The following is a 13,268-nucleotide window of genomic DNA, read 5'->3' on the forward strand; positions in this document are numbered from 1 at the left end:
AGAAACTCTTCAAACAAAATGAAAGCTATGTGGAAAGTTATTAAAAAAGAAACTTGTAGTTCAACACCTAAAAAGGAAAACATTTCTCTAACACTTAATGACTCTAAGGTCACAGATCCATACACAGTTGTAAACAAGTTCAATGAATATTTCACCTTACTAGCAGAAGATCTCATTCAGGCAAACTGCAAGGTATCGTTCTTCAATTCCACCAATACATCAAACAGCACTAATGCTACAATGTTTGTTTATGGAACAAACCCTGATGAAATTATGAACATAATAAAATTGTTACACAATAAAATCTCTAGTGGTTATGATGAAGTACCTGACCTCATATTAAAGGTGTGTGCTCCCCATATAGTAAAGCCATTGTCAACCATCTACAACCAATCATTAAAAACTGGTATTTTTCCAGATGCTCTCAAAATAGCTAAAGTCTCACCATTACTAAAGAAAGGTTACCCTGATTTAGTATCCAATTATAGACCATTATCCATATTAAGCATTTTTTCAAAAATCCTGGAAAAACTTTTTTATTACAGGCTTATAAATTTCATAATAAACCACGCACCAATCAGCATTCAACAACATGGTTTCAGTAAATCTTTATCCACCCAGACAGCAATTTTTGAACTGTTGGACCACATACTGAAATCAATTGACCAACATAATATAGCTGCAGGCATCTTCTTAGATCTCTCTAAAGCTTTTGACGTACTAGATCATAAAATACTGCTTGCTAAATTGGAAAGAAGAGGAATAAGAGGTGTGGCTCACAACTGGCTATGCTCTTACCTACAAAACCACAGACAGAAGGTATCACTTCAATACGATATTAATGTACAGAATAAAATAAATAACACAGTTTTCCTCTCGGAGGAAAGAACAATAAGATATGGTGTTCCCCAGGGTTCTGTTCTAGGGCCATTACTTTTCCTCATTTACATAGATGATCTTGTTGAACGTATGAGCCAACAGAAAACTATCCTGTTTGCTGATGATACAAGCATAGTGTTGACTGGATCTAGCCCTGAATCCCTTCAGACAATATCTGATAACTCTATGAAAAACTTTCTGAATGGTTTAACAAAAATGGCCTAATTGTTAATAGTGGGAAAACTGTATGTATCAACTTCCATCTAATTCCCACATCCAGTCAAAAAACTATCCAAGTAAAGTTAAATAATAATAAAATTGAAAATGTAAATGCAACAAAATTTTTGGGTCTATGGGTCCAACAAAATTTAAAGTGGGACACACATATAAACAACTTATCAAAGAAACTCTCATCATTGTGCTATGGACTAAGAATACTAAAATCTACTACAAGTAAATCCACACTAATGCAAGCATACCATGCGCAGTTCCACTCATTGCTCCGCTATGGAATCATCTTTTGGGGAAATTCAACTCACAGCACAAATATATTTAAACTACAAAAAAGAGCATCAAGGATAATCTGTGGCCTCAAAAAGCTGGAATCCTGTAAATGTCAATTTACAAAACTTAATGTTCTAAGCATCCCATCCCTATTCATCCAAGAAACAATCCTATTCACCAGGGAATATCTCTCAAGAACAGGCAAATTAATCCAAAACAATGATATACACGCTCATTATACCAGAGGGCAATCTAATATCCATCAAATTTTTTCAAGGACATCATCATACCAAAAATATATAACTCATCTGGGTGTCGTATTACACAATAAAATTCCAGAACAAATAAAAACTGCTCCAGATCAAATATTTAAAAATAAACTAAAGGCATTTCTGACAAAGCACTGTTCCTTTTCAGTACAAGAATTCCTGGAAATGAAAAATTATAAAGTTCCTTTGTAAAATACTGTGATTAGAGTAAAACATTCTGTAGGCAAAATAATAACCTAATTTCTACTATACACAACTATGTTTCAGTTTCACTTCCCAAAATTTTTCAACTCGCTTTATGAATGTACAAGTACACATTCTATTAGTATTAAAACTTAATTGTCTGTGAAATCTCAATGTTAATTTCATGTTTAATGTAGTTTTTAAATGACATTGTCCTTCTGTTGTGTTTCCAGTTGACATTTTCACTATTCTGTAATATCAGTGATTATTTGTGTAAATTTAAAGTAGCACTACATTGCCTACATGTTTCTTAGTTCCCCATGTAAATTGTTTGTATTTTCTGTATGTGAAGTTATTATATTCACCAATGAACAATTTTGTGTACATGCCTCCATCCTTGCTACCCTCCCTGTTTTCCTTTCCCTGTTGCTTCATAACCTGGGTTATGAGTAACTAAATCCACTTTCTCTTCTTCCCTTCCCTTCTTCCCCTCTCTCCTCCCTGATGAAGGAACATTTATTCTGAAAGCTAGGAACGTAAATTTTCGGTTGTTTTTTGTGTATTGATCGGCTGTACTGAGCTGAGGTAAGTACTGGCCAGCCCCACCCCTTTTTGGATAAATTTCTGCATGTGTCTTGTTACACCATTATATTGTTATTAGTCACTAATTGTTAGATTTCAGTAAATGTCCCCATTATTAATATCTTGGTTACTTACTGGCACATAATTGATAACTATTTCTGCACTGTAGGGGTACCTTCTTTCAGAATTTCACATCAAGTGTATGTTTAATTAATAAATACCTTCTTTTGCAGGAAAATGGTGTCAAAGTATTTGTTATGCTTTACAAAGAAGTGGAGCTTGCACTAGGTATAAATAGCTACTACAGTAAACGGAAGTTAACATCTTGCAACCCTAATATAAAGGTACACTACATCAAAAAATATTTATTTTTTATTTCTTTCTACTCTTCTGCTGCTGCTGACACTGCTGCTAAAAAAGTAAATTAACCTGTTTCTTACAACACCAAAGCTGATGGTGCAGGACTACATTGTTTAAGCTTTTGCTTGAGCCCAGATTCCTTTTTCCAAGATAATTGCACACGTTTGTGATAGTAAATAATTTTCTTGAGCATCTCTTTCTGGAGTCTCCTGATGATTCATGCATAGCTCTTGTACTGTTTAAACAACCTATGATGCTTCCCACACTTTTTTAAAAGTTCTTGCTCTCTCTTTAACTGATATTATTTGCTGCTGACTCCAAATGGGGAAACAATACTCAGTAATTATCCGGAGAAGAGTTATGGAAGTCATCTAGTCTAAAACTGACTTGTCATTATGTGGATAAGAGTTAACCATCTGAGCCAATTAATGTCATGTATTCAAGCAACTCAACCAAAAAAGCAGATGAAATGTGAACACTCATGTACCAGGAATAATAAACTTTTATTAACGTATGCAGAACACAGAAGAAGATTCCCTGCAAGCACTTCAGACTAGTTTTCCGCATTAGATTAGCACGAGTAGAGATCTGCTTGTTAACAAGGAAGTTCTTGTACTGTCACTTTCACAGAATGTCTCAAGGAATACACACAACAAATCAACTGCCAGTGATGAACAACAGCACCTCTGTCAGCTGGTACACAAACTATTTGACAGCTGTGAAACACGAACACAGTAGTCAGCAATCTTGATTACTATGTCAGCCTTGTCCGAAGCATCGTGCAGGAAAGTGCACTCAACCTCAAAAGTGTGCTCTTCTTTCAGCTAATGAGTCTGCTTTAAATTATTACACTTGAACCATAAAACCAGTCTCAGCCTCAAGCAAGAGTGTTGGTGGCACTTTTGGGAACACATATGCAGTATTCACTCTGTAATTTGAGACTATAGTAGTCTTACTATTTAATAGTACATCCACAGTTTGTGCTCACCTTATTGATATGGGCATATACATGGAGATGGTATACAAATCCACCACAGTTGTAAAAAAAAATACTTTATTGACCAAAGTCTTGCGCAACAGAAATTGCTATGCACTGCCATGATTTGGGGGTCTTAGTCCCATCATCAGGTGTATCTGAAATCTAACACTAGGAGGCCATCATGTTAATGCCCTAACTACTGATACACAAATGTCTGCTGTAGATGGATCGTCAGACATCCCAAATTATGGCTGCAAAGAGCTCCAACATTCTGTCTGCTTGCTATAGCTGCACAGGCTACACAGCCACACTGTATCAGCATTTGACTGTATGCATTCCCAGTGGCAATTTCGGGACAACAGAAATTTTCCCAGGCTGTTGTTGAAAATTGGAGCTCTTTGTAGTCACAATTTGGGATGCCGTTTGATGGTCCTCCTATGGTAGATGGTTGTCTATTAGTTGTTAGGGCATTGTCATGACGTCCTACTACTGCTAGATTTCAGATACACTTGATGATGGGCTAATACTCCAAATGGGCCAAAACCATGATAGCATGAAGTTAGAAATTGTTTATCATCACTTGCTCTGGTGGGTACATCAAATCACAGAGAAATGGGCACAAGTTCCTAAAAATCCTCAATAGACAGTTCATGAAGTGAACAAAGCACTAACAAGTCCAGCACAAAGTGAAGTCAGCATAGCAACACCACATTTCTAAATCAGCACCTACTCGAGAACAGGCACAGAGTCAACTTGGCTTTGCAGTGGCGCAACACGAATAGCTACAAAGTACGACAAGGAATGAGCTGCACCATGAGCCCAGGCCACAGGCTCAGCAGCAGACAGTTACCTCTGGGTGGCATCACATGACACACAGATCTCAATAGCAGCTCCCTTTACAATGGCAGCCCACACCCACCATTTGCAGCCTTAGTTCCTCTGACATGTCCATATCATTGCTAGGCAGGGAATCCAGATCACTGTCTGTTACAAAACTGCTCCCACCGTTTAATCAGCATGCATGTTGACTGTGTTGAGGACAGGTATAGGCAAAGCAGGAATCCCTGCCAGTGGCCCAAGTGCCACATGCTCCATGGCTCAAATGGTGATGTGGCACCATCTGCATGGATTGAGGCCCAGGATTGACCTGTGGGGCTCAATTAAAATCGACCTGCAAGGAAGTGGCCATTACATGCGATGGGAGTGGCACCAATTGGTCATGCTCCTTCCACACCTCAAATCGAAAACATGCACAGTCCAGCAATTGTTTAGAGCGGGTGGCACCAGTAATAAAGACACAAGCAGTACACGGTATGATAGGAGGGAGGGATCCGCCTACATTAACTCCAATCACTTGTCAGTATCTGATTCCCCTAGGTGCCTTGCACTGGGACAGAGGGTGGAGGGGGAAGGAGAAGGTCCCATCAGTGCATGAAGAGTATTCGCGGGCAGCTCGTCACGTTGTGGGTGGAGGTGATTGCGGCGACGGACCAGCTGCTCCTGGCAGACTGCCACCTTGAACCTGTGTCGCCCCCCCCCCCCCCCTACTGCCAACCATAATGGCCTGGGGTCACCCAACCCAGGATTTCTGCCAAACAAGTGGGCCCAGACATGAGACCCAGCTCAATAAGACAGTAGAAACACAGAGCCTGCACTACCGCATTCAGGAGATCAAATAGGCTACATGGTTGGTACCCGTGCAAAATCTCAGTGGGCTGTGTCCACTGACATAGGTGGACCAGTATGTGGCCAGGACGGTAGTGAGTGCATCCCTGAGTTTGTCGATGTGAAGATCTTTCTCCATCTACAACTTGAACATCCTGACCAACCAATTTGCTTCTGAACTGGATACCAGATGGTAGGAGGCAGTGGTCAGGTGATTGATACTATTACGTCTACAAAAAAAAGTCAAAGTGATAAGTTATGGCCATTGTCTGGAGGCCCCTCTATAACAAAGATAGTAGACAAGGCCCAGACAGTGATCCTGAAGGGTGTCTTGGACATCCGCACTCTGGAAAGGGCTGGCAAAATGCAAGTGTACTCTTTGTACAGGCCAGGTCCATGAGTTAAAATGCTGTGCTGGGACTGACTGGTGATACGCACAGAAGTGGCAGTTGTAGACATTACAGTCAATGGTAGCGTGTATGCTCGGCCAATACAAGTGATGCTGCTCCAGTTTTTTCATGCAGTACATTCCTCAATGAACAGTGTGGAGGAGTTGAAATATGCAAGGGGAGGAGCATGGGAGGGACAACCCTCTGACATTCTGCATCGTCCATGGCTAACAGAATTACACCTGTAACATTAAGTCTGTGCCTAAGGGAGAAATAAGAGCACTCCATTGGTTCCATGTCGTAAGGCAAAAGTTCAGGCCAGCCCCACTGCACCATGGACAACACCCTGTGAAGGAGAGGGTCTTGGCTTGTCTCTGCCATTACGTGGTCTGCCATAATGGGAATCTCAGCAAGGGCGCGCTGCTGGTTCATGTCCAAGGCAAAACACAGGGTTTCATGTGTGTCAAAATTTGCATCAGGGTCACATAGCAAGTGAGACAGGCCATGGGCATTAAGTGCTGTGTGGTAGTTCAATAATGAATGTCATAAGTGTAGTTACAAAGAGGCAACACCCACTGCTGCAGCCGTTGTGCTGCTTCATCTGGAAGGCTTGCATGGAGGCCAAATGACAGCAAGTTTTTGTGATCCATAATCAGATGGAACTTAGTAGATAAGGAACTTCTAGACACTATAAATAATTTATGAATAATTTCACTATGCTGAGTGCCCCATCTTAGATGCAATAAGTTATTCCATTCCATTGACAAATTTATATCACAATTGAATGCATCTGTGGCCAGTGTTAACAGTTTGCCTGGTTGGAACCTCACTAAATGAGGCAACCTAAGACTGTTTAAGTTGCACAAATGCTCTTCCACACACAAATGGTTAAGCAGGTGCAAAATACAAGCAACATTTGGAATGAACTTCGCGTAATAATTGACATTGCCAGAAAGAGTGCAATTATTTGAGATTCTTAGGCACTGGTAAATTAACAATGGCGATTACAGTCTTGTGTGGGTGTAAGCCCATCTTTACTTAATATGTGGCCCACATACTTGACTCTCGGCTGGAAGAAACTACATTACGTGAGACAACGACATAGACCATTGGCTCCGAACTCCTAAAACAGCATTCATGTAATGTGCAAGTGCTGTTCCCACGTGTGTGCAAGTGCTGTTCCCACGTGTCTCCTGTAACTAAAAAATCATCCAAATAATTCACACAATTAGGAATGCCCTAGATGAGCTGTCCTACATACCTCTGAAAAATTGCAGGAACACTAGAGATCCCAAATGGCAACCTGTTGCATTTGTACATGCCAGAGAGCACATTAATCACTAGAAACTGTATTTTGGGCTTATAAACAGGTAACTGAAAAATATGCGTCATGGGGATCAACTTTTGAAAAATACTGACCTGCAACCAATCCCGCTAACAATTCCTCTTGCCTAGGGATTGGTTACAAATCAAAATCTGCAATGGTATTAATGGTAGACTTCAAATCACTGCAGATCCAAAGTGACCCATTAGTCTTCTATGCAACAACTATAGGTGCTGCCCACTGACTAGACAATACTGAAGAGATAATGCCCAGATTCTACAGTCTGTCTAGTTCTTACTTAACTTGTTCATGCTTGGTGAATGGTATTGGATGGGCTGTGCAAAACTCAGGAACTGTTGCTTCAAATAGATATGTGCCTGAAAATTTGTAGCACAACCTAAGGTGGGTTCAGGCAACTGTTGGAAAATTTTCGTGCAACACTTCCACTTCCTCAAATGGATTCACATTAGAAATTAGATTAACCTTATCATGAATGTGGACCCTGAAAAACATTAAAGTGTCAAGATGGAAAACGTTAGTAGTAATCCAAGAATTTACTATAAACAAAGTTAGTTGCCGAGCTACATTTGCGTACTTAGCTTGTGCTATGATTTGACTCCTCAGAAGGATTGACTGGTCATTGTACATCATCACATTGCACCTTGGTGCGTGCAGCGACGGGGAGCCAATGTGACAATAAGTATCCCCTGCGCCGATGTCCAATTAGAATTCCTCTCTCACCTCCCGGTGTCCAGCTAGAATTCCTCTGTCACCCCCGGTGTCCATCTAGAATTCCTAGAATTCCTCTGTCACCTCCCGATGTCCAACTAGAATTCCTCTGTCACCCCCGGTGTCCAACTAGAATTCCTCTGTCACCTCCTGGTGTCCAACTAAAATTCTGCTGTCACCCCATTAACGTCCAGTTGTAAGATACACTGCATCCCATCTACTGTTGACCCTGGCAGCAGCAGAATATCGTGCAGCAGGCTAGTGGCCAAAGTAGATGCCCACCAGACAAGGCAACACTTGCTAGGTGTCCTCGCCTTCCAGCAAGCAAAACAGATAGTGTTATGGTGCAGGTAGTAGTACTGGCAATGATGAGGGCCGCTCTTTGGACACGATTTGATAGTACAAATGAGCTGTGGTTCTTATACAGTGATGGGGAGGAAAGCTCTTCAAGAGCCACTGCTCACTATGGAAGACAGTGACAGCAGACTAAGTGCTTTCAACTTTGCACATGTACAAACACAGATGCTAAGGAAGCAATAAGTACTGAATCCCTTGGCATTGGACTACCAGACTCGGTGAACCAGACGATGGCCTTGGCCGAGTCATCAATTGAACGATGAGGATGATGGTGACCAACTACTGAATCCCGTGACACCGGGTGCATGAGAGCTAATTAAATCAAATGATGACCTTGACTGGGAGTCATCAGTGGGAAGAGTATGATGACGACAACTAGTACTACTAATAACGTCAAAACCAGAAGAATCATCACACAGAGCTTTACAACACGAAATAAGTGAACCTTTGTCAAGACTGAGAAGCACTGTATACACCTAGCCGTCTCAAAGAGACTACCGGTAGATGGAGACATGAAGAGCACAGACTGCTAGAAGGGGCAAAAGGTGAGGCACTCTGAAAGGACTGATACTTCTGTGGGACTAAGGCTTCTGGAGGAAAGATTCAGGACTGTTTTGCAGCTCTTTTTAGGTTCTAGATCTGTATGATGGTGGGAGGCAGTTTTTTAGGTTGGGTTAAATGCAGTAGGTCTGCAGATCAAAGTTTATCAGCAGCGGGTATTTGTGGGGCAGGTTTGGAGGTTGTGGTAGACAGTGGTGATTCAAGACAGGAGTAGGAATTGCACAGGGTGGAGAGGTTTTCGAAGTGGCTTGTGCATGCAACTGTGGTTCCTGGAGGGCAGGAGTTTCAATTTGTGATGTGGAATCCAGGAATTTGGGATTGCTTTGCAGGAGAATTTTATGGATGGAGAGGAGGTACTACAAGGAGATTTGGGCCTGATTGACATGGTTTTGCAGGACTGTGTTAGTGGGGGTTAAGGATTGGCCATATATTAACACATAACAGTCATTGGAGAAGACAGCTGCAGCCAGTGATGGATAAATTTATGGTAATGGCATGTGAGGGACTCTATGAGCAAAGCAATAATGCAGGAACAGTGTGGGAGTCTGGGTTCTGGTAAGTGATAAGGAAACTTTTATGTATTGACACAGATGGAAGGAGCGAGGATCCATGGTGGGGTATAAAAACCTTTGCCACATACATCTACATCTACAGCCACCTGACAGTGTGTGGCGGAGGGTACCCTGAGTACCTCTATCGGTTCTCCCTTCTATTCCAGTCTCGTATTGTACGTGGAAAGAAGGATTGTCGGTATGCTTCTGTGTGGGCTCTAATCTCTCTGATTTTATCCTCATGGTCGCTTCGCGAGATATACGTAGGAGGGAGCAATATACTGCTTGACTCTTCGGTGAAGGTATGTTCTCGAAACTTTAACAAAAGCCCGTACTGAGCTACTGAGCGTCTCTCCTGCAGAGTCTTCCACTGGAGTTTATCTATCATCTCCGTAACACTTTCGCAATTACTAAATTATCCTGTAACAAAGTGCGCTGCTCTCCGTTGGATCTTCTCTATCTCTTCTATCAACCCTACCTGGTGCGGATCCCACACTGCTGAGAAGTATTCAAGCAGTGGGCGAACAAGCGTACTGTAACCTACTTACTTTGTTGTCGGATTGCATTTCCTTAGGATTCTTCCAATGAATCTGTCTGGCATCTGCTTTACCGACGATCAACTTTATATGATCATTCCATTTTAAATCACTCCTAATGCGTACTTCCAGATAATTTATGGAATTAACTGCTTCCAGTTGCTGACCTGCTATTTTGTAGCTAAATGATAAGGGATCTATCTTTCTATGTATTCGCATCACATTACACTTGTCTACATTGAGATTCAATTGCCATTCTGTGCACCATGCGTCAATTCGCTGCAGATCCTCCTGCATTTCAGTACGATTTTCCATTGTTGCAACCTCTCGATACACCACAGCATCATCTGCAAAAAGCCTCAGTGAACTTCCAATGTCATCCACCAGGCCATTTATGTATATTGTGAATAGCAACGGTCCTATGACACACCCCTGCTGCACACCTGAAATCACTCTTACTTCGGAAGACTTCTCTCCATTGAGGATGACATGCTGCGTTCTGTTATCTAGGAACTCCTCAATCCGATCACACAATTGATCTGATAGTCCGTATGCTCTTACTTTGTTCATTAAACGACTGGGGGGGAACTGTATCGAATGCCTTGCGGAAGTCAAGAAACACGGCATCTACCTGTGAACCCGTGTCTAAGGCCCTCTGAGTCTCGTGGACGAACCTTCCAAAGTCCCCCATAGTGATCTGCTCTTCACTGTTTATGCCACGTCCCTTTACACTAACATTCATAATGACCATAGCCTTTCCACTATTGAATACCATCTTTCCCAACACCCTATCGATTCCAAACCTACAACTTCCTTCGTAGTTGTCGTGACCAACTATATCCTCGCCCCCAATTACTTCTTCTTTGAAGGCATCGCCTACAAACAACTCTAGAGTATGGCACTGGGTGCTCTGGTACCATCTTACGGGCCATCTAGAGGAATCCTTTCTAACCACCCAGAATCCCCAACCCCTCGCCTGGTTTATATTCACTGATGAAATCTTTGTGATTTGGATTGAGGGTGAGGACACACTATCCACATTTGTCCATAACCACAACACCTTCTCCCCCATTTGCTTCTCCTGGTCCTCCTCAGCCCAACGTCACCTTCCTCGATGTTGACCCTTCACCTTAGAGATAGCTTCATCAGTGTCTCCGCCAAATCTAACCTACCAACAACCAGCAGTACCTCCAGTTCCATACCAAGAAGTCCCTTCCGTACAACTTAGCCACCCATGGTCATCGCATCTCTAGTGAGGAGCAGTCCTCTTGAAATATACCAAGGGTCTCACTGAGGCCTTCACAAAAGGAAATTGCTCTCCCAGCCTTGTACAAAAACAGATCTCTTATGTCTTATTTTTCCAGTCAGTCACCACCTCCCAAAGTCCCCAAAACCGGCCACAAAGTAGCATTCCCCTCATGACTCGGTACCACCGAGGACCGGAGCAACTGAATCAAACACTCCACCAGGGTTTCGACTACCTCTTGTGCCCTGAAAAGAGGAATGTCCAACCCACTATCCTTCCCACCCCTCCCATAGTGGTATTCTACCACCCACTGAACCTACACAATATCCTTGTCCATCCCTACACAACCCCTGAGCCCAACCCCTTGCCTCATGGCTCATATCCCTATAACAGACCTAGATGCAAGACCTGTTCTACCCAACCTCCCACCACCATCTACTCCAGTACAGTCACAACCATCATCTATCCCATCAAAAGCAAGGCTCCCTCTGAAATCAGTTATGTGATCTAGAAGCTAAGCTGCAACAACTGTGCTGCATTCTACATGGTATGACAACCAACAAGCTGTCTGTCCGCATGAAGGAATGGACATTGACAAAGTGTGGCCAAAAAACTGCTGGACCACCCAATTTATGAGCACACTGCCCAACACGACATTCTTTATTTCAGTAACTGCATCACAGCTGGTGCCATCTGGATCTTTCCCACCAACACCAGCATTCCTGAAATGCTCAGGTCGAAACTCGTCTTTCCCGCAACCCCCCCCCCCCCCCCCCTTGCCCTCCGTCTCTAACCTCCTGACTGCTTCTATCTGCCCTACCCTCTCCCAGCCTCATCCCTGTATGCTCCCACAAACAGCACTTTGCTGGCGCCATCCCTATTCTGGTATCCCTCCCCATCCACCTCGTCTCCCCAGCCTTTTCCTTACCCCCACCACCCAGCTTGCTTCTCCCATCACATGCTGCTGCTCACAGTCTAGCCTCGGGAGCAAGAGACTGTGGTCATGTGTGTTTTGTCTGATTCTGATAAATGCCTTTTTGGACAAAAGCTTACATGTTTGACAGTTTCTTTGTTGTACCTATATATGCAACTCGGCATCTGTGCTATATGGTGAGTACCAACCATCCTTTCCATAATATAGATATTGTCCTGTGTAGACCATGACATGCTAGCTCTTCTTGGGAGTCTGCAACTGTATATAAATTCTGTCGTGAATTTGCGTTAGTCTTGTGCAGTGGTAGCAGAAGTTACATCTTTGACTTCAGCTGCATAATGATGGTCAAGCTGACTGACTATCAGAGCATATGTGGATGAATCAGAATTTACACTTGCATAATGGAAGCTTGCTTCTACCTGTGCAAACCAGAGAAGTAGATTGTGAGGATCTCACTGCAAATTGTGGCATTCATGTTCCTTCAGTGGGTGCTGAGTCTTGCATTTTCATAAGAAAATTCTTTATTCATTCTCAACAGTTTCTACTGATTCTTCTGGTCTCCTTAGGCTGTTCATTTCTGGTGATATCACCAGTGCTGAAATCATGTCTGGGTCACCAAAGTCACCGTGGCTGTCATTATTCTGAAATTATTAAGTTTATGGGTTTTATCAATTCTGCAAAAATAGCACACAAAATGTGAATACACCTGTAGTGGGAATAGTAAACTTTTATTAACATAAACAGAACACAGAATAACATGTCCTCTAAGCACCTGAGACTAATTTTCTATGTTTCAGTAGCACTAGTTGAGCTTTCAATCTCTATTTACAAGGAAGCTTTCATGCTGCCACTTTCATGGAACCTCGCAAGGAACACAGAGAACAAATCAGCCGTTGATGCCAAATGAAAGTGCCTCTTGCAGGTGGTGCGCGAACCCTTTGCCAGTTGTGAGGAACATAGTAGTTGACGATCGTGACCACTACAGACTGATGCCTTTACTCTGTATTTCCTCATCCTCGCAGCAGGCAGGTCTCTCCTATCCTGAGGCTTGAGTTACCTGCCCTTCCTTCCTTTCTAATGTTCCCTGAGAAAGGAGATAGTTGTTCTGAAAGGTAGGATAGTATTTTGTACTTTAATGTGTATCTGTTGGTCCTCTTAAGGTAAGTGATGTCCAGCATCCTGTTTGCTTGTGATTTTACAGTTTTCTTGAGTGAATTGTC

General features: G+C 42.5%; 1 protein-coding gene across 3 annotated transcripts in view; it reads left to right on the top strand.

Annotated features, from left to right (window-relative positions):
• LOC126354992 (phospholipase D1) overlaps positions 1–13,268 on the top strand; it is a 190,620-nt gene that overhangs the window by 102,382 nt on the left and 74,970 nt on the right. For all 3 annotated transcript variants that reach the window (XM_050005100.1, XM_050005102.1, XM_050005103.1), the window contains one exon: positions 2,651–2,761. In XM_050005100.1, coding sequence (XP_049861057.1) covers positions 2,651–2,761 — 111 coding nt within the window. The remainder of the gene's footprint in view (positions 1–2,650; positions 2,762–13,268) is intronic.

The sequence above is a fragment of the Schistocerca gregaria genome, chromosome 3 (assembly GCF_023897955.1).
Source record: "Schistocerca gregaria isolate iqSchGreg1 chromosome 3, iqSchGreg1.2, whole genome shotgun sequence".
NCBI lineage: Eukaryota > Metazoa > Arthropoda > Insecta > Orthoptera > Acrididae > Schistocerca > Schistocerca gregaria.